The sequence below is a fragment of the Nematolebias whitei genome, chromosome 9, assembly GCF_014905685.2.
Source record: "Nematolebias whitei isolate Nwh7 chromosome 9, NemWhi1, whole genome shotgun sequence".
NCBI classification, from domain to species: domain Eukaryota; kingdom Metazoa; phylum Chordata; class Actinopteri; order Cyprinodontiformes; family Rivulidae; genus Nematolebias; species Nematolebias whitei.
The window spans coordinates 46110179-46136561 of record NC_056506.1 but is presented as its reverse complement, the minus strand read 5'-3'; the positions used below and the strand labels follow the sequence as shown (position 1 = coordinate 46136561).

The 26383-nt window shown below is 41.2% G+C and overlaps 1 protein-coding gene across 1 annotated transcript; it reads left to right on the top strand.

Annotated features, from left to right (window-relative positions):
- The first annotated feature begins 10690 nt into the window (after positions 1 to 10690).
- Positions 10691 to 22061, top strand: LOC119414300 (sodium- and chloride-dependent betaine transporter-like). The gene is made up of 12 exons (XM_037681395.1): positions 10691 to 10808; positions 11110 to 11197; positions 16229 to 16361; positions 16442 to 16576; positions 20207 to 20310; positions 20390 to 20514; positions 20721 to 20833; positions 20905 to 21042; positions 21116 to 21218; positions 21382 to 21482; positions 21601 to 21771; positions 22017 to 22061. Exons 1-12 carry the CDS (start codon positions 10691 to 10693, stop codon positions 22059 to 22061), a joined length of 1374 nt encoding a protein of 457 aa, XP_037537323.1.
- Positions 22062 to 26383: the final 4322 nt, after the last annotated feature.

Here is a 26383-nt window from a genome sequence, read left to right as displayed (position 1 = left end):
GCAACACATCTCAAAAAGGTTTGGAAAGGGTAGTGTATAAAAAATAAAATAAAGTTTAAACACCTTGTGAAGAATTTAACAAATTACGTCAACTGGCGGCGGGTAACTGAGTATAAAAAACGCATTTTAGAAGTAAAAATGGGCAGACGTTCTCCAATGAAAAAGGTATAAATTCTTAGTTTAAACATTTGGTATGTTCACTTTGTTCCAATAAAACATGGGTTTATAAGGTTCTCAAAATATTAAATTTCTATGCACTGGAGTTCACCAATTTGTGAAAACTTTGTCTATAAGTAATTGAAACTTTTCTGACTAAAATCAATTGAATATTAAAATAGTAGAATGCCTGCTCTGTACATTTGGCAATATACGGGTAAATTATTGTAAACTATTCTAGAGAATTATTCAAAACTAACTGCTTGTTAAATTGTGTCAGCCCCTTTGCAAAATCATTACACGTATAAAAAGGTCTTGATCGGTCATTAATTGTTCGTGCCTAACTTCCTCGTTCAGAATGAGATACCGGGTGCCTAATCAAGACATAAATAATAATAAGAGAACAAGATGCACAGCTTATTTACATCGTTATATAGTACACTATAATGCCAGGTTATGTTAAAATACAAGAACATGTTCAAATTAAAAAAGTGTCTTCATTCTAAGAGATGTTTTAACAAGGTTGGTCTAATTAAAACAGAAAATGGAAGGCCATGCCTTTCTCTGTGTTTGAGATTCACTAACCTTTAACTTTGTGACCTGAACGACTCTCATGGTTTACACATTTGAACAGTTGTGTCTCTGCTTTGAATAAACATCTGTTAAAAACCTTAAAAGCTGTGCGCATGTTCAATTACAGACCTGAAACTGTAAAAGGATTTAATTATAGCAGGAACAGAGCAGAAGATTAGCATTGTCACATTAAAGCAAAACATGAAGCCAATCTTCATTTTCAGTCAATGATATTAATTTATTTAATCAATCATTTACAAAATGTCAAAATATATTGAAATATTCACAAGTTAACAGAGATGAATGTGGTCACGTTAATTATAAATGACTTGGACTGAACATTAAGAGCTAATTTAGAGACTGTTCAAGAATTTGGCAGCTAAAATCTAAAGGCTTAGCTAAGCGTTCAGTAAAAATAGAAACACCAAATGATAAAACTAGCAAAAAACAGTTAAAGCAAACCCTGCTTTGCAGATTAAACTATGTTTATTCAAACTTCTTGAGCAACCCACCCAAAGCTAACTGCTGTTAAAACTGTTTAGACTCTGGTGACAGTAGAAGAATGATGTATTTCTGGCACCGATTAAAAAATTGTCTCCATCTTGATAATTCCTGACTAATGTTGAGTCTTTGTTTCAGGTGGAGGAGTTCAAATGTAATGGATGGATGGAAGGATGGATGGCATCGCAAATTCCAAATAATTTTTGGTTGAACTACATAGAGGTCGCTAAAAATGTAAATAAACAGATACACAATGCCCATCTATCCATTTATCCAGTGTTTTTTTTGTTTTGTTTGTTTTTTACCAATTATAATACAGACATGATAGCAGTAATTATTTTAAATTTGATCATCTCAGGTTCCCCAACTTGTTGTTGTGTGATCCACAATGAAGTCCCGACTCCAGCATTGAAAAGCACTGGTCTAGACCTATGAACTGAGCATTACAGTGCTATCACAGTTTATAAGATTTACCTCCACCATCCTCGTAGCGCAGGCAGACACTGACAATACTTCCTGCAGCAAGAACGTATGCAGCTTTACTCACCCACGTTCCACTGTCTCCATCTTATCTCTGGTTTTAACGTTTTTCTGAGTTTTCACCTTCGAAGAATCAACAGACTGGTCCATTCCTGTTTTCTGATGCAACAGTAAGTCCATGAAAACGGATCTGTGCTGACTTGTTTATTGTGAGTACAAGCTGTCCCTAATAAAAAGAACAGTTTGAAATGTTCCTGTCATGTACGAGCCAAATTAATTACTATAATAAGAACAGTGTTTTCAAATTTCTGATTTGAATAGTTAATCTCTAGTTTATGGGGGGAAATGAAAATCTCTTGATGTTGCCCAGGTTTGGATGTAACTGGGACTTTGAGTACTTTCGTTCCACCTCGTGTACCACATGCGATTCACATGACAATAAAACAACATTGAACCTTGGTTTGCACAAAAATAATTCTATGGGGCCTGGATGGCAAAGTATCACATTAACATTTTAACTTTTGTATTTGTTGAGTTTATAGTTTTTATGCTTGCATGTGTTAGTGTACAGCACTTTGGCCAACGGTGTTGTTTTAAAGTGCTTTATAAATAAAGTTGCATTGTAAAAATATATGATGTTTATACATCAATGAATCTATTTCTACTTTAGCATTTCCTATCTATATCTTATAAACCTCATGTATAAAAAACACTTCATAGTATGATTTATTAAAAATAAACTGCTTCAGTTTACACACGGGTTTCTGTTGATAGTCTATATGAACTTAAAATCCAATTTCTTCTCACAGGAATTAGACAGTTAAAAATATTCCAGCAGTTGGGTCCAACATTATGTTATCTTGCATTTTAGTTCTTTCAGAATATGCGTGCTATGACTTTTGATATCAGTAATTTCTATATTTTTCCAAATTTATTTACAAGTATTTCTCCCACAGAAAAAAATTGAGAAATCTTCATATTTCTTCTAAACTTTGTTCTGTTTGATATTAGATTCAGCACACTCGTTCTGTTTTAGTCTTTTTATGCTACCTACTTTTATCTTTTGATCACTGTTTAGTTTAAAGCATTGTGTGCAGCCGTTCTGGTGATTTAGCATTACAAAGCTGATACATCTGACATACGTATGACCTATGCAGCAAAGGTCATTGAAGCGAAGCAAAACAAAATTGAGGTCTTTGTCTCCGTGTGCATTTGCAAACTGAAATCTGATTAAATGTCAAAAAGTGAGGAAAAAAATGCTAACGTGTCTTTTTGTTATACAACGTACCTAAACACCTGCTTTCAACTGTATGTTTATTGCACCTTCTTAATTTTTTTGCACAATATGCTGGTGTAGATTCTCTGTCACTCAAGACATTGTACATAAAAACATCCATCCGTCCATCCATTCTCTTAAACCCGCTTCTTCCTTTTCGGGTCACGCCGATGCTATGGCGTCCATATCCAGCAGTCACTGTGCGAGAGGTGGGGAACACCCTGGACGGGTCTCCAGTCCATCACAGGGATGCATACAGACAAACGAGACAACTATTCTTACGCTCTCATCCATCCATCCATCCATCCATTATCTTTACCCGCTTATTCCATTTTGGGTCACGGGGGTCGCTGGTGCCCATGTCCAGCAATCACTGTGCAAGGGGCGGGGTACACCCTGGACGGGTCTCCAGTCCATCACAGGGCCACATAGAGACAAACAACCATTCACTCGCTCATTCACACCTAGGGACAATTTAGAGTTACCAATCAGCCTAACATGCATGTTTTTGATCTGTGGGAGGACACCGGAGTACAGTAGTTTAATGTGGGGGATCTGTACTCTGAAGCCCTGCGATAAGTGGAAAACCGCGAAGTAGGAATAGTAGTACAAGCAGCAAGTAGTAGTTTATTTTAGTATTTACACATCTATAAATATATATACTGTATATCTTGTGCGATTCCTTGTTTATGTTCCTTTGTACTCAAACTCTGGTACAACAATTTCCTGCAGGATCAATAAAGTTCTATCTTGTCTTATTTTACATTATTAGTGTTTAGCCAGCGTATATCTTAGATCCTTGTATACTGTTTCTTTTTATACTTTATATTTTTGCCATTTTTGTGTGCACTATAACTGGGACCCTGAGTACACAATTTCATTCCTCCTCATGTACCACGTGAAATGCGAATGACAATAAAGAACCTTGAATAAACAACGTCCAACATAATGGACAGTCGTTAGGGTACTTGTTTGCATGGCTCACAAGACAGTTGCTTGGTCACATGCATGAAGGTGTGAATTAGAGTGAAACTGACTGGAAAATTCTTGCTAAACAAAAATCTGATATGGAATTAATAATAAATTAAAATGCAATTTTGTTTACCAAATCTTCCATCCATTCATTATCTTTTGCTCACTTCTTCCTTTTCGGGTCACAGGGGTCACTGGATCCCATATCCAGCCATTATTGTATGGGAGGTGAGGTACACCCTGTCTCCAGTCCATCACAGGAACGCATAGAGACAAACGAGACAAACAACCATTCACTCGCTCAGCCTCACATAGCGACATTTTAGTTACCAATCAGCCTAGCATGCAAGTTTTTGGTGAAACATGTCTGTTTATGGAGTTTTTTTTCGGACGGGCTGTACTGAAATGTAATTTCGTGCAATGACAATAAAGCTGGGCAGCACGGTGGCGCAACTGGTAGAGCTGCTGCCTCTCAGCGAGCAGGTCCTTGGTTCAAACCCCGGTCCAGGGGCCTTTCTGGGTGGAGTTTGCATGTTCTCTTCGTGCATGCGTGGGTTTTCTCCAGGTGCTCAGGTTTCCTCCCACAGACCAAAAACATGCATGTTAGGCTGATTGGTAACTCTAAATTGTCCCTAGGTGTGCGTGAGAAAGTGAATGGTTGTTTGTCTTGTTTGTCTCTACGTGGCCCTGTGATGGACTTGCGACCCGTCCAGGGTGTACCCCGCCCCTCGCACAGTGATTGCTGGACATAGGCACCGGTGACCCCCGTGACCCAAAATGGAATAAACGGGTAAAGATAATGGTTGGATGGATGGACAATAAAGCTGATTCTGATCCACCATAACTCTCAGCACTGGCTTCCCCCTCCTGTTCACTCTGCTCACATATGACTGTGCACCTACCCATCCAGGCTGTCATATTGTACAGTTTGCAGATGATACAGCGGTTGTTGGATGCATCACAAACAACGAGTCCAGCTACAGGAAAGAGATGGAAAACCTGGAGAGCTGGTGCAGTAAGAACAATCTTCACATCAGTGTGAAGAAGATAAAGGAGATGGTTGTGGATTTCAGATGGTACAACCCCCCACCCCGAAAATAGGAGGATCTGCGGTAGAAGTGGTCTCCAGCTACAAGTACTTGGGTGTGCACATGAACGACAACCTCAGCTGGGGCAACAACACTATCAGCCTATCAAGAAAGCACATTAGAGACTCTACTTCCTCAGGCGGCTGAGATGGGAAGCTCAGTCCTCACCTTCTTCTACAAGTGTGCAGTGGACAGCATCCTGTTCTCCAGTATCAACGTGTGGCATGGAGGCTGCACAGCTGCAGAAAGAAAAGCTTTGCAGAGAATGGTGGAGGTTGTACAAAAGACCGTTGGAGTCAGACTCCCCACCATCACAGACATCTACACCTCCAGATGTAGGAAGAGGGCCACCTGCATCATGAAGGACCCCACTCACCCTGCACACTTATGGTTTGCCTCATGCTCCTCAAGCAGAAGGTTGCGGAGCATTAAGTGTAGAACCACTAGACTGAGGAACAGCTAATACCCTGAAGCTGTTAGACTCATGAATCCCTAATCACGATTGTCCCTTTGGGAAAAAAAAAAATCACTGTAATGCCACTTTGATTGTGATAAGTACTGCTGATCATACATGCCGCTGATTTATTTCATGCTGCTGTATTCATTCGTACCCACCTACTCACACAGACTAATTAATGTTCATGCTGCTGTATTCATTCGTACCCACCTACTCACACAGACTAATTAATGTTCATGCTGCTGTTGTTCAGCGTATTGTTTTGCACTATTAAGTGTTTAGCATATTTCTTAGTTTAGTGTCTTAGTTTATGTCTTAGATCCTTAGTACTGTTTCTTTCACAATTTATATTTTTGCTATTGTTGTATGTAACTGGGACCCTGTGTACACAATTTCCTTCCACCTCATGTACGACATGTGATGCAAATGACAAAGAATCTTAAACTTGAAATACTCAACTCAAACTCTTTTTTTCTTGTCTCCAGTTTGTTTCAGTAGAAAGTGTAATCACTTCGGTCTGCGACCTGTTTCCAAAACTGTTTCGTGCTCCAAGGAGGAGGGAGATGTTTACCCTCTTCATCTGTTCAACAGTCTTCCTCTTACAATTACCTATGGTCACTGAGGTAAATAACATATGGTGTTAAGTTTTTATTTAATTAAATTGATTTTCAAATATTTATTTTATTTCTCTCTGCTTCAGGGAGGAATTTACATATTCCAACTTATTGATTACTATGCTTGTACCAGAGCCTGTCAAGATTTTATGACAGTATGTCTCTGCCTGGCAGTAGCCTGGATATTTGGTAGGTGAATCATTTTTACAAATGTTTTTAGCCGTACAAATGTGTTTGTTTGCTGTTAGCCCAACAGTCTAACACTAAAATCATACCAGATTTTTTTTTAAATATTGTAACATATTTAAAATGTAACACAAGTTAATCAACATTTAATTATTTGATTTTTGATCAGGAGCTGATCGTCTTTTAAACATCATTAAAGACATGACGGGAAAGAAGCCATCAGTTTTCTTTAAACTCTGCTGGAAATACATTATTCCTCTACTGTCACTGGTGAGGCTGAAAACATAAATTTATTTGAATTTTATGACTCATTTTCCAGTTTCATTGATTAAATATTCAGATTTCCAACAGAATCTCCATTAGTAATGCTTGTTATGCAATGCTTTTCAGATTTCCTTCACCTTGCACCTGGTTGATTACAAACACCATAAGGTGAATGACTGGTATGTTTATCCTGACTGGGCGTACAGTCTGGGATGGTCAATGACTCTGTCCTCTGTCCTCCTGGTGCCGCTGTGGGCAGCTGGACAGCTGTGCTTCACACCAGGAACCTTCAGACAGGTTTGTGATTGAAGAAGAGACTCCTGTAGATTAGTCATGTTAAAAACAAAACCATAATCATCCACCAGTAAACAACCTTAACACCAGAGCCAGAGAAAGATCTGGATGAAGTGATAGAGAGTATTCTCAGGGAGGAGAGAGTGGTGATCGGAGCAGACCTGAATGGACATGTTAGTGAAGGAAACAAAGGGGATGAGGAAGTGATGGGTAGGTTTGGTGTCAAGGAAAGAAACCAGGAAGGACATATGGTGGTGGATTTTGCCAAGAGAATGGAAATGGCTATAGTCAATACCTATTTCCAAAAGAGGGAGGAACATAGAGTGACCTATAAGAGTGGAGGAAGGAGTACGCAGGTTGACTACATTCAGTATAGAAGAGGAAACCTGAGGGAGATTGGAGACTGTAAGGTTGTGGCAGGGGAGAACGTGGCCAGACAGCATCAGATGGTTGTGTGTAGAATGACTGTTGTTGTGAAGAAGAGAAAAAGAGTAAAATCAGAGAAGAAGACCAAATGCTGGAAGCTGAATAAGGAAGAAGGTTGTGAGAATTTCAGAGAGGAGCTGTTAAAGGCTCTGGGTAGTATGAAAGAGCTTCCAAATGACTGGGCTACTACAGCAACAGTAATTAGAGAGACAGGTAGGAAGGTACGTGGTGTGTCTTCTGGACAGAGAATGGATGATAAGGAAACCTGGTGGTGGAATAGTGAAGTGCAGGATGCCATTCAAAGAAAGAGATTAGCCAAGAAGAAATATGACAGCGAGAGGACTGAAGAGAGGAGACAGGAATATAAGGAGATGGGATGTAAAGCAAAGAGGGAAGTAGCTAAGGCAAAGCAGAGGGCGTACGATGAGTTGTATGGGAGACTGGACACTAAAGATGGTGAGAAGGACTTGTACCGATTGGCAAGACAGATGGATCAGGCTGGAAAGGATGTGCAGCAGGTTAGGCTTATTAAAGATAGGAATGGTTATGTTCTAACAAGTGAGGAGAGTGTGACAGGAAGATGGAAGGAGTACTTTGAGGAGCTAATGAATGAAGAGAATGAAAGAGAAAGAAGAGTAGAGGTCATAAAAACTGTGGACCAGGAAGTGGGAAAGATTAGTGAGGGTGAAGTCCGGAAAGCTCTGAAAATAATGAAGAAGGGGAAGGCAGAAGTACCTGATGACATACAAGTGGAGGTTTGGAAATGTGTTGGAGAGATGGCATTGAAGTTTTTGACTCAAATATTCAATGGCATATATGAGGGTGAGAAAATGCCGCAGAAATGAAGAAGTGCGCTGGTGCCCATTTTAAAGAACAAAGATGATGTACAGAGTTGTAGCAACTACAGGGGAATTAAGTTGATGAGCCACACAATGAAGATCTGGGAGAGTGTTGTGGAAGCAAGACTTAGATGAGAAGTGACTATCTGTGAGCAGCAGTATGGTTTCATGCCAAGAAAGTGCACCACAGACACCATCTTTGCTTTGAGAATGCTGATGGAGAAGTACAGAGAGGGTCAGAAAGAACTCCATTTTGTCTTTGTGGATTTAGAAAAAGCATATGACAGAGTGCCAAGAGAGGAGGTGTGGTATTGCATAAGGAAATCTGGAGTGGCAGAAAAGTATGTTAGACTGGTACAGGGCATGTATGAGGACAGCAGGACAGTGGTGAGATGTGCTATAGGAGTGACAGATAGCTTCAAGATGGAGGTGGGAGTGCATCAAGGATCGGCTCTGAGCCCCTACTTGTTTGCTCTGGTGATAGACTGACTAACAGATGAGGTCAGGCAAGAATCCCCATGGATGATGATGTTTGCAGATGACACTGTGATCTGTGGTGAGAACAGGGAACAGGTGGAAGAGAACTTGGAGAGGTGGAAGTATGGACTTGAAATAAGAGGAATGAAAGTCAGCCGTAATAAGACAGAGTACATGTGTGTGAATGAGAGGGAGGCCAGTGGAACAGTGAGGCTACAAGGAGCAGAGATCACAAAGGTGCAGGACTTCAAGTACTTGGGGTCCACTGTCCAAGAAAATGGGGAATGTGGTAAAGAAGTGAAAAAGAGAGTTCAGGCAGGAGTGGATGGAGAAAAGTTTCAGGAGTGATTTGTGACAAAAAGGTGTCAGCAAAGGTCAAATAAAAAGTTTACAAGACAGTGGTGAGACCAGCTATATTGTATGGTCTGGAGACAGTGGCATTGACAAAAAGACAGGAGAAATAACTGGATGTGGCAAAAATGAAGATGCTAAGGTTCTCCTTAGGAGTGACAAGGCTGGATAAGATTAGGAATGAGATCATCACAGGTACAGCACAGGTTGAACAACTGGGAGATAAAGTTAGGGAGGCCAGACTGAGATGGTTTGGACATGTCAAGAGGAGGGACCGTGGGTATATTGGTAGACGGATGTTAGAAATGCCACTGCCAGGAAAAAGAAAGAGGAAGGCCAAAGAGGAGATATATGGATGAAGAAGGGGTCAGCCAAAAGAAACAAAATAGCCTAACATAGATGCTTTTGGTCTGTGGGAGGAAGCCGGAGTACCCGGGGGAAACCCATGCATGCAAAGAGAGAACATGCAGACTCCTACAAAAAAGGGCCCTAAACAAGGTTTTAAACTGGGGCGACCTGCTCGCTGACAGGTGGCAGTTCTATCAACTGCGTCACCGTGCTGCCTCAATAGAAAATCAGCAGATTATTGTATAATTTCCAGTGTTGAGTTTTGAAGATGTAGTATGCTAAAACATGGTGTTTCTCTTCCTATTTAAAATTCTAAGTACTGTTTTTCTTAACATTTTTTATGTGAAGTCAGTAATATTTCTTTTGTTGCATTGCAGCGTTTGCAAGTCCTTTGTCGCCCTGTTGATGATCCACATTTCTGAAGATACAAAAAGACCAAAAAATTGAAAGCAAGATATAAGAACTCATCCATGACTTGCATGAAATATTTAGCTCAATTAGTTCACAGTTCAGTTTTATAAATACATAAATGTGGAGCAATGGTCATTATAGCAAAACTAAATAGAGGTATTTGTTTGTCTCTGTGTGCATTTACAAACTAAAATCTGATTAAATACCAAAAAGTGACCGTAACCATTTTCTGATTATGTGTATTTTTTATACAGTGTACATGAACACCTGCTTTCAACGGTATGTTTATTGCACCTTTTGAATCTTTTGAACAATATTCAGATGTAGATTCTCAGTCATTCCGGACATTGTACTTAAAAAAACATAAACAAACTAAACAACTAGACTTCTCTTCTGTAGTTGGAAATGTTTTGCCTTTCATTTGGATAGCATTTTTATTTATATAAACTGAAATGTGTGGAGTTCCAATCATTTTAAAGTTCATAAAGCTCTGTTATATAATTTAGATTAAGTCTCACATGTTTTAATCCACTCGCTTTCTGATCCACTATGAGAAGGTGCCACTTATAAGACTGTTTGTTGCAGCTACTTGCCCATCCATCAGGGACGGAGGCCTCTGTGTTCAACTGTCACCCTCTTACAGTGCTGTTTTTGCAAGTATCAATCGGTCTGTAGTGAAGTGCAAGTGGCCATCAGGGCACTAATGACCAAACGTTAGGACACTAACAATCAGTTGTTAGGTTGATGGTCCTTGTAGTGAATTTTTGGTTATGGTTTTATGAATTTTTTTTTTAACTAATGCAAATGTTAACTGCCCATGAACCACATGTTTGAGTAAGCAGAGAGAGCTGGATGAGGAGCTGATTTGAAGCTACAATGTGCAGCTGTTCCTTCAAGGTTGCCTCCAAGCCTGTGAGCTTGGCTGAGCTGATAAGCGTATAAAAACAAGCTTCATGCACTGGCTGTGGCAGATTCTCATGATTGATCTTTATGACATGAGCTACATTTTAGTCCAAGTCTGGGCTCTGTTCTACCTCGTTTTCTCATTCAGATCCCAACTCCCCTGGGCCAGCTGTAACAACACCTGGAATACAGGTAGGAAATAATTTTAATGAAAAACTGCTATAAAATCTAATAATAATGGTCTAATTTAGAAGTAAAAATAATGATAAACAAAAAGGAGGAACCATAATACTTATATTTTGATATATGTATATTTTTAATTTGTGGTTAAGATTGTAATTTTTGTGCAAAAACATAATGTCCAAGATCTAAAATCAAATAAAAAATTAAGGTCTCAAATAAAACAAAACATAACAATAACAATGATGTTGCATTTCTGATGGTCATGATAAAGATGTTTCTTTTGCATTTTCTGTCATCTCCTAATATGCAGGTAATTGTCTTGGCCTTCTGTCTTTGAATTCATCTAACATTACTGTGACTCACACCAACACCACTTCATCTGCAACTGAGTTCTGGGAGTGAGTTCCAATTCCTTCTTTAATCAGACATCCTGAATTGTAAATTATTTATTAACAAAGTTTTGATTCAAATTGATAAAGTCCCATTGAAAAGTCAAGATCCAAGATGAGTTTTTAATTGATAAAACTTTGAATATCTATTCTCAACTGCATGATCAAAGTGTTGTTTTTGTATCTGTTCATTTATCTCATTTCAGAGAGTAACAAGTCTTTCAACAGGATGAAATTAAAAATGTAACATAATTGCATTCCAACTTGTCACTCAACACAAAACAACAGAACTAGTTTTAGTCATTGGAAAAAAGAAAGGCTGACACACCTGTTTTCATTAATGGTGTATGTGTGGAAATCGTGCCCAGCTTTAAGTGTCTTGGGACATAAAATGCAGTTAAAATTTCTGTTGGATAATTTAATTATCCTGTCATCAGCTCATTAAATAAATAAGCCACACAGGAAAAGAGAAGATTTTTTTTAGGCCAGGTTTAATCTTGTAAGAGGAGCAGCGTTGAAAAAATAAGCATCAAGATCTTTCATGTCACTTCATCTCACAAAGTCTGCTCATAGGCAGTATAAGGAAGAGTCTTAATTTATAATGGTAAAAATACAAAGTCAAGACAACTCTGTTTTCCAGCTTAGGGCCTTGAGTTTATCAGGTGAATGGCTCCATGCTTCTGCAGGCTCCACTTTGCAAAGACAAAACTCTTAACACACACACATGGTTCTATAACATTTGACATTAGTAAGTGAAAAACATCCATGACCTTTACATCTTCTATCAATCTCCTGGTCCATAAATTCCACTTACAAAGTCAAAACAAGGTGCAACAGCTCATGTACTTTCTGAAGATTTTGAGGAGGAATTATCTACAGTATGTTACTCATTGATGGTGGTATATTATTGCTCTTCAACCGAGAGCATACTAACATAGTGCCTCACAGTGTGGTATGCTGGAAGCTCAGTGGCAGATTAAAACAAAACCCTAAAGAAAATGACCACCATGACACAGTACATCATTGGCTGAGAGAAGAGATGGGATCCTGAGGCCATCAAACTGGAATCCCTCAGCTCCCTGGCTGCACCGAGAAATTTTGTCCATAAAAGTTATGAACAGAATCTGTGACAACAGGCAGCCCTGGCAAAGACCAACTCACATCCTAAAGGGGTCTAACTTACTACTGGAAATGATGTAACTGGGACCCTGTGTACATAATTTCGTTCCACCATATGTACCACATGTGGTGCGAACGACAATAAAGAATCTCTGACTTGGAGAACCAAATTCTAGCACCACTTGTATAGGGACCGAACAGCCCATAGTAATGGGCCCCCTATCTCATACTCACGGAGATCCCCCAAAGTGTACCTTGAGGAACACATCCTGATGCATGCTCAATAATCCAGGTAGAAAAATCCAAAAAAGTTCAATCTGGTCCTCTGGACATTCAAAAGAACAAAAAACAAAACAAAGCAAAAAAATATAGAAATGTTTTGTCTCTCATCCGAGAGACTTCCTCAGTCTGAGGTGCTGTATTCAGCTCAGTCTCTTAAATAGCACCTTCTCAGAGTGGATCAACCAGTTTGCTGCTGACAACCAAAACCAGCTGCTCACATGGTCAAGAAAGACCATCAGCCTAACAATGGATCATTAGCACACTGATGGCTGTTTACTATTCACAGGGGGTTGAGTGATACTTGCAATAACAGCAGTGTAAGAGGGGGACAGTTGAACCCGGAGGCCTCCACCCCTGTTTAATGATGGATGGTTTCTTTTCATAAAGATGGCCTCCTTTACTCCTCTCTCAAACCATCGTTCCTCTCTGTCCAGGATGTGAACATCTTCATCCCTGAAAGAGTGACCGCTGGCCTGGAGATGAGTGCAGACCACAGAATCCTGGCCTGATGATGTTGATCTTCTGTGCTGGGCCATCCTTTTGGCCAGTGGCTGTTTAGTTTCCCCGATGTAAGACTGATCACAGCCCTCCTGACACTGAACAGCATACACAATATTACTCTGTTTGTACCGGGGGACTGGATCTTTGGGATGAACCAGTCTTTGCCGTATTGTATTTTGGGGTTTAAAAGCCACTGGGACGTTATGTTTAGAAAATAAACATCTCAGTTTCTCTGATACTTCCTCAACATACGGAATGACCACTGGTCTGGGTTCCTCCTTTTCACCTGATGGCTGACTGGAGTCGTGTTTGGGTTTCTTCTCTGCTTTCAGGAAGGCCCAGTTAGGATATCCACATTGCTCTAGAGCCTGTTTTGTGTAGGATTTCTCCTTCTTCCTGGCTCCTGAGTTAGTGGGGATGCTGTCTGCTCTGTGATACAGAGTCCTGATGACTCCTAACTTGTGTTCCAAAGGGTGATGGGAATCAAACTGCAAATACTGGTCTGTGTGGGTGGGTTTGCGGTACACCTCGGTTTGCAAATGTCCTCTATCAGAGACTGAGATCTCATAGTCCAAGAAAGCCAACCTGCCATTTTTTACATCTTCTTGTGTGAACTTGATGTATTTATCCACAGAGTTGATGTGGTCAGTAAAATGTTGGATTTCCTGAGATTTAATTTTAACCCAAGTGTCATCAACATCATTAAACAGGGGTGGAGGCCTCCGGGTTCAACTGTCCCCCTCTTACACTGCTGTTATTGCTAGTATCACTCAACCCCCTGTGAATAGTAAACAGCCATCAGTGTGCTAATGATCCATTGTTAGGCTGATGGTCCTTATTGACCATGTGAGCAGCTGGTTTTGGTTGTCAGCAGCAAACTGGTTGATCCACTCTGAGAAGGTGCTATTTAAGAGACTGAGCTGAATACAGCACCTCAGACTGAGGAAGTCTCTCGAATGAGAGATGAAACGTTTCTATATATTTTTTGCTTTGTTTTGTTTTTTGTTTTTTTTGAATGTCCAGAGGACCAGATTGAACTTTTTTGGACTTGAGGAACACAGTCGAAAACCTTTTCCAAGTCCACAGAACACATGTAGACTGGATGGATAAATTCTCATGAACCCTTGAGGGCCTTATTTAGGGTAAAGAGCTGGTCCGGTGTTCCGCGGCTAGGACGGAACCCGCATTGTTTCTCCTGGATCTGAGGTTCGACCAACGATCGGACTCGCTTTTCCAATATCCCCAAATAAATCTTATCAGGGAGGCTAAGGACAGTGATACCACTCACACCCTCCAGTCCCCCTTTTTGAAGAGGGAATCACCACTCCAGTCTTATAATCCAGTGGCACTGCCCCCGATGTCCACACAATGTTACAAAGACAACCCCACAACATCCAGAGCCTTAAGGAAATCAGGGCAAATTTCATCCACCCCAGAGCCCTGCAGCCGCAGAGCTTTTTAACTACCTCGGTTACCTTAGCCAAAGTCATGGACAGACCAATCCTGAAGTCCCCCGACTTAGCTTGCTCCATGGAAGTTGTGTCGATAGGATTGAGAAGGTCTGAGAAGTATTCCTTCCATCTACCAACGACATCACCAGTTGGGGTCAACAGCACCCAACATTCACTGGACACAGTGTTAGTAAAGAGCTGCTTTCCCCTCCTCAGCTACCTGATGGTTTGCCAGAATCTCCTCAGAGCCAACTGAGAGTCTCTATCCAAGGCCTCAACGAATTCCTTCCACCTCTGAGCTTTTACTTCAGCAACAGCAAAGGCTGCGGACTGCTTGGCTCTGTGCTACTCCTCAGCTGCCTCCAGAAGCCCACCAGCCAACAAGGACCATTAGGACTCCTTCTTCAGCTTGACAGCCTCCCTAACCTGGGGTGTCCACCACAGAGTTCGAGGTTGGCCACAGTGAGTAGAATCGACAACCTTGCGGCCGCAGCTCAAGGCAGCCACCTCAACAAATGAGGCACAGAACATGGCCCACAGCACTCAGACTCAATGTCTCCCACCTCCACTGGGATGCAGTTAAAGCTCTCCCAGAGGTGTGAGTTGAAGATCTTTCTGACACGTTCTTCTGCCAGGCATTCCCTGCAAACCCTCACTACATGTTTGGGTCAATCGAGTCTGTCCGGCATCTTCCCCTGCCATCTGATCCAACTCACTACCAGGTGGTGATCAGTCAACAGCTCAGATCCTCTCTTCTTCACACGAGTGTCCAAAACAAATGGCTATAAATTAGATGACACAACTACAAAGTCTATCATGGATCTACAACCTAGGATGTCCTGATGCCAGGTGCATTTATGGATGCCCTTATGTTCAAACATGGTGTTCATGATAGACAAACTATGACTAGCACAGAGGTCCAACAACAGGAACACTACTCAGGTTCAGATCAGAGAAGCTGTTCCTCCCAGGCATGCCCCTCCAGGTCACACTATCACTATCACTGCCAATGGGCATTGAAGTCCCCCAGCAGAATAAAGGAGGCCCCAGCTGGTTCACCTTCCAGCACCTTGCCAAGGACTCGAAGAAGGCTGGATACTCTGAACTGCCATTTGACACATTGGAAAAAACAGTCAGAGCCTGTCCCCCCACCCGAAAATGCGGGGAATCCACCCTCTCATTTACTGGGGAAAACTTCAGCACACAGGCACCAAGTCAGGGGGCTAAATGTAGACCCACACCAGCTTGGCGCCTCTCACCATGGGCAACTCCAGAGTAGAATAAAGTCCAGACCCTATTAAGAAGATTGATTCTAGAGCCCATGTTGTCCGTCGAGGTAAGCCCAACTATATCTAGTCAGTACCTCACGTACAAGCTCAGGCTCCTTCCCCGCCAGAGTGGTCACATTCCATGTCCCAAAAGCCAGCTTTGTTAAGCCAGGGTCAGAACGCCAATCCCAGCCTTCGGCCACTGTCCATGGATTCATGTACCCGACTCATATGACCCCTCCTGCAGGCGGTGGGTCCACAGGAATTTTTCTTATGTTTTTAGTTTTGTATACCTTTTTCTCATAGTTGTTGATTGTCGTACATGAGGCACCAATCAGAGATTGCATCCATCCATAATTTCAATTGCAGTTACAGGAATCAATCTCTAAATATTGGACTTGGTGCGTGTTTCTCTTCAGACGGCGAGTACTAAACATGTCTGCAGGTATTGAGGAGCTGGGCAGCATCAGATGGGAGCTGGCCTTGTGTCTTTTGGTCAGCTGGTTGATTTGTTACTTTTGCATTTGGAAAGGCATCAGATCATCTGGAAAGGTATTATAGAAACTCTTGTACTGCACTAGAGCAGCCTACCCTAAACATCACTAAAATGTGAAATTAATTATTTTTTAAAGGTAGCTTATTTTACCGCCACCTTTCCATATGTGATGCTCTTCATCCTGCTCATCAGAGGTTTGACGTTGCCCGGAGCTTGGGATGGGATTTACTATTACCTGTATCCGGATATAAACCGCCTGGCTAACCTTGAGGTATGTCTTTTATTTGCAACAGTTTAGCACAATAATTCTAAAGGTTTAGTAACCATGTACCATCTAACAAAATGTTTAGTTCTCTAACAAATTTAAAACAAACAAAAAAGTTTAGTACCAATGTATTTTAAAATGTTGAACAACAACTCAATTATGAACATAAAGACTATCAAAACCAGTGGTTAATTTGAGCCGGATCCTGCCGGAACAAGATCCGGGAACTCTCTCATTTTGACCCTTTCTGTTCCGGCAACTCTTTGAGTGGATATGGCAGCTCCGCCCCTAAAAGTTTAAAGTCATCGCACATTTTTATTTTGATTATTTATTTAAAAAAATACGAGAGGAGACGTTGCCCTCAGTCCGGCAGACCCAGTCTGTGGATATTCCAGCCGCAGCACGCCCAGCACAGCTACACGGCACGCTCCTTCGAGGAGCAGGAGAGGAGCCTGGGGGTGGGGGGGTGGGGGTGGGGGTGGATCAGATAGTCACATTTACAAACAGAGGTGCTGCGCAGAGTCCTTCTCTCCTCCTCCTCTTCAAATATTGTCCCTCCTCAGCGGGCCGTGCACTGAAAAACACCCCCTCTCCCCTCCTTTCAGACCCCCAAAACAGAAACAATCATTTATTCAACAGAATAAATAAATTCCCGTCTCCAATCTCTACCCAGCGCATGCACACATCAGCAGGTGTCTGAACTCCTGCTACATTTCAGACATAATAAATACAAAAGCTTGCTGTAAAAAATAAATAAAAAATACAAAGAGAGAAAAGTTTGATGTGTTATTCACATTATACTTCACGTTTCAAAACAACGGCGCTAATTTGTCAAAATAACAACAGCGATCAAAATGTCAAAAAGACAGTCCAATTTACTTGAATAAAAAATGGATTGATTGATTGTCCTTAGTTGGACAACAGAGAATTGAATCCTTCAGGTGCTTCAAACGGTGTCACAAGACTGGAGCAGGAGCAGAGAAGAGTTCAGCTCAGAACCATGAAGTGAAAGGAGGGAGGAGGGGGGTTTAGGACACCTGACAGAATCAGTGCTGCTCTAATTCACACACAACCTGCTATTCCTCTCCAAAATAGTAATTTAATTAAGTGTCTACAAATGTAGGTAAATGTTGATGTATAACAACCTTTTAAAATACACCAGAATGCAGAAAATGGCATCTCTGTTATTCAAAATTTTCTGTGAGAGGACACATGGACCCCCCCACCCCAGCCTGCCCGCTGTTCTAGCAACAATCATTTTACAAATTAAGCCCTGATCAAAACACATACATTTAGTCCTGCCCCTCCATGTATTTGAATGTTATCTGTTTCTGACTAAAAATTTAAAATTAAAAACAAAGCAATACTTTGTTTTTATTAATGTTGATGTTTAAAACCAACAAATGTATGCCAACAGAATATGTTTTTTTCATATATTCATATTTTTGATGAGAAAACGATGTACAATAGCATGAGATTGCAAAAGATGACATCACATGAGCCTCGAGCGTTCTTTCTATGGTGATCCTGCTCACATGCAAAAACAGCCAAGGCTGTGCAGTGCTGGAGAAGATCTGGAGAAGATCTGGACCAGATTGGACTTTACTATGCAAAAACCTCATTAATCAGGTGCCTGAACCACTCGAACAGACTTCTTTCAACAGTGAAGCAGCAGCTCTATTCTACAAAGTAGGATCCCGCTAGATGACGAAGCTCTTCCTCCTATCTTTAAGGTCACCCTACGAAGGACTCTCATGTAGTCTGCTTGTATCTGGGATCTTGTTCTTTCAGTCATGATCCATACCTCAAGATCATAGATCAGGGATGGAATGTAGATGGACCAGTAAATTAAAGATTTACTTTTCAATTCAACTTCTTCTTTACCATGACCAAGTGAGCAACACCCTCATTACTGAGAAGGCCACGCTCTCTTGATCCATCTCCTGCTTCATCTCACCATCATTCGTGAACAAGACGCCCAGATACCTGAATTTGTCCACTTGAGACAAAGACTTTCCCATGAAACAGAGTGGGTATTTTGCCCGTTTCAATCTGAGTCAGGTTAAGAAATGTAGGCTCTGATTTAGAGGCTACTTAGACCCTGAAGTCCCCAAACCAGAGACCCTTCTATCCATGACTGTGCTTTGTGATCCTGTCCATGAACATCACACACAGGAGCAGAGACAAGGGACAGTCCTGGTGAAGTCAAACCTGCTCAGAGAATGAGCTCAACTTTGTGCCAAGAAAGGAAAGGACACAGTTTTTGCTTTGGTTATACATGGACCATATAAGGAGCTTTGCCCCATCTCAACCTTCACTGGTTCAGCACTACACTGCAGCAGTTAAGGGTCTGCCACTGTCAGTACCCAACCCCCACTTAGTCCAGTTTATGGGACCACCTTGTTTGTGGTTCCAAGCAAACTGCTCGGAGGAGACGATTTTGACGTAAGCAGACAGCAGCCATGGACTAGCCAGTAAAGCTGTCATTAGATGACCCACCCAGTTAAACTGCAAACTACATCTGAATCTCCATTTCCTCTCTGATCTTGCTGATGGACAGCGCCACAAGAAATAAGCGCAGTGACAAAGAGCTGTCGGAGAAGATGGAGCATCATGGCTACACCTGGACTTATAAGCAGTGCCAGGTTAGGCTAAAGAAACTGATGTCAGATTAAAGGGTGATTAAGGACCACAATGGGCAGAGCGGCTTGGACACAATGACCCGTTATGATACCACCCACCTTATACTGATGATCCTGCCCACAGAGAGGAAAAACAAGTCAAAGGTAAATCATATACACCTGAGAAGAACCAATAAAATGAGAGCCAAGTGGTGTCAAACTTAGCCATGGCAAAGCGACTATAGACAACACTGGCACTCTTACACACATAGCACACCACACAGAATCCTTCAAGGACTATGGTACTAAGTCTGCCCACCCACAAAACATGTAGACTGGAGATTAAAGCTCCTATGAGTCTCTCTTAGCAACACTGCAATGGTGAAGAACTAGTGCACTGTCCTGTGACCAGTACAAAACTAGACTGATCCTCTTTAATTTGAGCTTTGACAATCGATCATATCCTTCCTTACAACACCCTGGAGTCAGTAAAAAGTGATCACTTGATTGTTGGAATGCGCTCTCAAATACTATTTTTTTAATTAGGAACTATCACCCTGATTTGCCACATTTAGACATTGCCCCAGTATATAAAAAGATGTGCCAACCATGACAGCCCTATATCACTTTTGGTCTGACTCTACCCCTGAGGACTGCTTGTAATGGGAGAAGTGGCTAGTGGCCCAGTGATGCCCCAGACAACATAGCTTGCATAATAACAAGGGTAATGAAATCTGTCTACCAAGTTAAGGTGGTAGTTCTTTGGAGGGAGGTTCTTGCCACTTAACAGGGTCGTTTTAGTGTCATGCCAGATGAAATTGTTCTTAAATTTTCCTTTCTATAAATAGCAGTCACTGGACTCGACCAGTATTTTTCCCTGATTCTTCAAAGTTAGAGTTCTCTTACTGCTGTGTACAGAGGGCGAGAAACTAATTGTTTATAAGTATTCCACACAGCCCCAAGCAATTAACGGTAAACAAAACATAAAAGTCTAAGAACTTCTCTCATGTCACAGGTCTGGATGGAGGCATCGTCTCAAATATTCTTCTCCTACAGTTTGGTTGTAGGAATTTTGAGTGTTCTGGGCAGCTACAATGATTACCACAACAACTGCTACAAGTATGTTACATGAAGAATCTAATGTATTGATGATTAGAGGAGTACTAGTCATTTATATGTTCATCAATTTTACCCTTAGGGACTGCTTCTGCTTCTGTCTGCTGAACAGTGGAACCAGTTTTGTTGCTGGATTTGTCATCTTCTCTGTACTGGGATTCATGGCTCAGAAACAAGGTGTTACTGTGGACAGTGTGGCTGAGTCTGGTATGATTTTTGTTAGCTAACTCCACAAAAAGTGTCTTGATTTAGTAATTTCTATAAACATTGATCTTAAATTTGGTGTGGTAGGAGATGAGACTAATTCCCAAGACATTCCGTTACTTTAACAGCTAACTGATGGTCTCAAATATTTGTTTAACATTGTCCAATTACCTATTTAAAGAATAATCTTGTTTGTTTCTAATCACCAGGTCCAGGTTTGGCCTTCATCGCCTACCCTCAGGCTACAGCCATGATGCCTCTACCACAGTTCTGGACCGTCTCCTTCTTCCTGATGCTGATTCTGCTTGCTGTTGACACAAATGTAAGTAAGACACTTTAAGTGCTTCTTGAGTTAAAAGTACTCAACTCAAACTCTTCTTTTCTTGTCTCCAGTTTGTTTCAGTAGAAAGTGTAATCACTTCGGTCTGCGACCTGTTTCCAAAACTGTTTCGTGCTCCAAGGAGGCGGGAGATGTTTACCCTCTTCATCTGTTCAACAGTCTTCCTCCTACAATTACCTATGGTCACTGAGGTAAATAACATACGGTGTTAAGTTTTTATTTAATTAAATTGATTTTCAAATATTTTATTTCTCTCTGTTTCAGGAAGGAATTTACATATTCCAACTTATTGATTACTATGGTTCTACCAGAGCCTGTCAGGATTTTATGACAGTATGTCTCTGCCTGGCAATAGCCTGGATATTTGGTAAGTGCATTATTTTTACAAATGTTTTTAGCCGTACAAATGTGTTTGTTTGTGCTGTTAGCACAGCAGTCATACACCAGAATCATACCAGTTTCTTTAAATCTTATAACCTTTAAAATGTAACACAAGTTAATCAGCATTTAATTATTTGACTTTTGCTCAGGAGCTGATCGTCTTTTAAACATCATTGAAGACATGTCGGGACAGAAACCATCAGTTTTCTTTAAACTCTGCTGGAAATACGTTATTCCTCTACTGTCACTGGTGAGGCTGAAAACATAAATCCATCTGAATTTTATGACTTTTTCCAGTTTAATTTATTAAATATTCAGATTTCCAACAGAATCGCCAACAGTAATGCTCCATTTGCAATCTTTTTCAGATCTCCTTCATCTTGCACCTGGTTGGTTACAAACACCTTAAGGTGAATGACTGGTATGTTTACCCTGATTGGGCGTACTCTCTGGGATGGTCCATGACTCTGTCCTCTGTCCTCCTGGTGCCGCTGTGGGCAGCTGGACAGCTGTGCTTCACACCAGGAACCTTCAGACAGGTTTGTGCTTCTGCCAACAAACAACATAAACACCAGAGCCATCTTCCTTAAAGCATTGTGTGCAGGTGTTGTGGTGATTTAGCATTGCAGAGATGACACTTCTGACCTCCAGTAGTTTCCAGTGTTGAGTTTTGAAGATGTAGTGTGCTAAAACATAGTGTTTCTCTTCCTATTTAAAATTCAAAGTACTGCTTGTGTTATCATTTTTATGTGAAGTCAGTAATATTTCTTTTGTTGCTTTGCAGCGTTTGCAAGTCCTTTGTCGCCCTGTTGATGATCCACATTACTGAAGATACAAAAAGACTGAAAGCAAGATCCAAGAACTCATACAAGATCTGCATGATGAAATTTAGCTCAATTAGTTTACATTTCAGTTTTATAAATACATATATATGAAGCAAAGGTCATTATAGCAAAATAGAACTGAGGTATTTGTCTCTGTGTGCATGTACAAACTAAAATCTGATTAAATGTGAAAGAGTGAAAAAAAGGGTTTTGTGTATTTTTTTATACAGTGTACATAAATACCTGCTTTCAACTCTATGTTTATTGTACCTTCTGAATCTTTTGAACAATATGCAGGTGTAGATTCTCAGTCATTCAGGACATTGTACATAAAAACATTAAAAAACAAAACAAGTAGACTGTTCTGTAGTTGATGTTTTGCATTTCTCTTGGATAGCTTTCATCCATCCATTATCTTTTGCCCGGTTCTTTCTTTTTGGGTCACGGGGGTCACTGATGCCCATGTCCTGCCATCACTGTGCAAGAGCCAGGGTACACCCAAAACAGGTCTCCAGTCCATCACAGGGCCACATAGAGACAAACGAGACAAGCATTCACTCTCTCCCTCACATCTAGGGACAATTTAAAGTTACCCGTCAGCCCTACATGCAAGTTTATGGTCTGTGGGAGGAAACCGGAGTAAATCCATGCATGCACAGAGAGAACATACAAACTCCATCTTGAAAATCCCCAGATGGAATCTGATCCGGCAACCTTCTCGCTGAGAAGCAGCAGCTCTATTCAATTAAATTCAAGTCAGTTTTTTTATATAGTGTCAAGTCACAACAGAAGTTATCTCAGGGCACTAAACAAAAACATTCACATAACTTTACTAATTGGCATTTATAATGTATCTATCTAAGGAAGGAAGGAAGCCAGCAGACACATTGAGTCTTCATTTCATTGCAGTCTCTCTTCCTGAGCTCGCACAAAGGCAATAGTGGCAAGGAAAACTCCCTCACACTAGGAAGAAACCTCCAGCAGAACCAGGCTCAAGATACTTTAAGTGGCCATCTGCTTCATCCAGCTGGGTTTGAGAGGACAGGAAGGAGAAACGGACACTGAATGACACTGAAGACCCGAAAAGACCACCCAGCACCACCACCACAAGAAAAGCTTCTCAGCATGACCTCAGCCGAAGTGAGGAGTATTTTCAGGAGGAATAATCGTCACAAAGCAATCAGCCCAGACAACATCACTCCAGCAGTCACATGCCAAAGTGTCCCTGGGCAAGACATTGAACCCCTTGTTGCCTCAGATTTGTGTCCCATCGGTGTATGAATGTGATAAAGCACTGATTAGTATCTTTAGAATGATTTGTTCAATTAGCTTTGTAGAGATCTAGTAGAGTGCTGTATGAATGGGTAGATGAGGACACAGATGTAGTGTAAAGTTCTTTGAGTATCTCGATAAGATAGAAAGGCGCTATACAAGTACAGTCCATTTACAGTCCATCCCTGGTAAGGTGTGAAAGACTGTGCCGATCAGCTCTGCGAGGTGCTGGCTGACATCTTTCACTCCTCACTTACCCTGGCGACAGTTCCCACCTACCTGGAGACAGCAACCATCCCAGTCCCAATGAATGACTACCGGCCAGTAGCCCTCATCCTGATAGTCGCTAAATGTTTCGAAAACCTGGTCATGACCCACATCAAAATAACCATCAACATCAACGAGGACCCTCACCAGTACACATACCGCGAGAATCAATCTACAGAAGATGCCATCTCCTCTGTTGTCCACACTGCTTTCACCCATCTGGAGCAGAAGGATCCCTACGTCCATATGCTCATTGTGGACTTCACGTCTGCCTTGAACACCATGATCCCCCAAACCCTGATGGACAAACTAGTCAAGTCAGATTTATTTATAGAGCTCATTTAAAACAGAAACTGTTACCAAAGTGCTTAACAAAAATATCACAACATCAAATAAAAAGTAGCAAGATATATTTACAGTACATGGAATAAAAATATAAAACCAAAAACAATTAGAAACAATGAAATACTAAATCAGATCACGTTGTGTCAAAATTCAAGGAAATAACAAAAAGCATAAACTCAGTCAGAAACAATGAAATACTAAATCAGATCTGATGACCTTGTGTTAAATAGGAATAATAACAAAAGCATAAACAGAATCAGCATTCTGCGGTCTACACTCATCTCCAGGCCAGCGGTCACTCTTTCAGGGATGAAGATGTTCACATCGTGGACAGAGAGGAACGATGGTTTGAGAGAGGAGTAAAGGAGGCCATCTTTGTGAAAAGAAACCGTCCATCATTAAACAGGGGTGGAGGCCTCCGGGTTCAACTGTCCCCCTCTTACAATGCTGTGATTGCTAGTATCACTCAGCCCTCTGTGAATAGTAAACAGCCATCAGTGTGCTAATGATCCATTGTTAGGCTGATGGTCCTTCTTAACCATGTGAGCAGCTGGTTTTGGTTGTCAGCAGCAAAACTGGTTGATCCACTCTGAGAAGGTGCTATTTAAGAGACTGAGCTGAATACAGCACCTCAGACTGAGGAAGTCTCTCGGATGAGAGACGAAACATTTCTACATTTTTATTTTTTTTTTGAATGTCCAGAGGACCAGACTGAACTTTTTTGGATATATCTAAATCCAATCACCCTGTGTTAAATGTCATTGAGTATAGGTGAGTTTTTAGGAGAGCTTTAAAAGCAGAGACTGAGGTGGCCTATTGAATGTTGATGGGCAGATTGTTCCAAAGTTTAGGGCCCATGACTGAAAATGCTCAATCTCCTCTGAGCTTCAGGCTGGTTTTTGGTACGGCCAAAAGCAGCTGGTCTGAAGATCTTAAAGCCTGAGAAGGAGTATAAGGATGAAGAAGGTTGGAGAGGTATGATGGTGCAAGGCCGTTAATGCACTTGAATGTCAGCAGGAGAATTTTAAAATCAACTCTGACACGCACAGGAAGCCAATGAAGGGAGGACAGAACTGGAGTAATGTGCTCAAACCTGCGAGTTCCTGTTAAAAGCCGAGCTGCCGCATTTTGTATGAGCTGGAGACATGAAAATGAAGCCTGACTAATCCCAACATAAAGTGAGTTACAGTAGTCCAGCCGGGTTGTAATAAATGCATGGACTAGTTTTTCAAGGTCGGATCTGGACAGAACGGACTTAAGCTTTGCTATTTGACTTGGCTGAAAGAAACTTTTTTGTAGAACAGAGTTGATCTGTTTATTAAACCTAATGTTCGAGTCTAACACTACCCCGAGATTGGTACCCGACTGCTTTAGATGTGGCTGATGGGAGTGCAGGTTTACAGGATCAGTGACAGTGGTAGAGCTTGAGTTAAACACAATGACCTCAGTCTTCTGATCATTAAAACTCAAGAAGTTCGCAGCCATCCAAGTCTTGATGCCATAGAGACATTTTAGCAAAGGGTGGATGGAACAGGAACTGTTTGGTTTTAAAGGCAGATAAATCTGAGAATCATCTGCGTAACAATGAAACAAAATACCATGTTTCCTGAGGATTGATCCCAAGGGGAGCAGATACAATGAGAACAGAAGGGGTCCAAGAATGGAGCCTTGTGGGACCCCACAGGAAAGAGGGACAGAAGCAGATAAATGATTGTCAAAGTTAACACAAAAACCCCTGTCACCCAGATATGAACGGAACCATTCTAGCGCCACCCCGTAATCCCAACCCAGTGTTCTAGCTGTGACATAAGGATGCTGTGATCAACAGTGTCAAATGCAGCAGTAAGGTTGAGGAGTACCAGGATCACAGAATAACCAGAGTCATTTGCTAGCAGAATGTCATTACAGACCCTTACTAAAGCTGTCTCAGTGCTGTGCAGTTGTTTAAATCCTGACTGAAAAATCTCAAAAATTCCATTTACATTCAAAAACTTGGTTAGTTGACTTAAAAACTATTTCCTCCAAGATTTTAGATAGAAATGGAAGTTTTGAGATTGGCCTGAAGTTTGAACAAGCTGCAGGGTCAAGTCCGGGTTTTTTAATTAATGGAGTTACCACTGCATGTTTTAAAACATCAGGAACCACACCTGTAGCCAAACTGCTGTTAATAATGGCAAGAACAGGGGGTCCAGTTGATGGCAGAACCTGTTTAAAAAATGCAGCAGGGATGGGATCAGCAGGGGAGCCTCAGGGTTTCATGTGACTAACGACCTCATTTAAAAATGAGAGTGAGATGGGGTCAAAGTGACTGAAGACTGCTGAGCAGGGGACAAGAACTGAAGGGTCGGCTGTGGAGTGTGGAATTGATGATCTAATCGACTCAACCTTTTCAACAAAATGCCTGAAAAACTCATTACAGGTGTCAACAGAGGCCTCAATGGTG

Excerpts from the sequence above, each read along its gene's own strand:
- LOC119414300 (XM_037681395.1), top strand. The coding sequence starts at position 10,691 with ATGATTGATCTTTATGACATGAGCTACATTTTAGTCCAAGTCTGGGCT. Across the intron at positions 10,809-11,109 it reads TAACAACACCTGGAATACAG|GTAATTGTCTTGGCCTTCTG; the intron begins GTAGGAAATAAT and ends CCTAATATGCAG. Across the intron at positions 21,219-21,381 it reads GGCAATAGCCTGGATATTTG|GAGCTGATCGTCTTTTAAAC; the intron begins GTAAGTGCATTA and ends ACTTTTGCTCAG.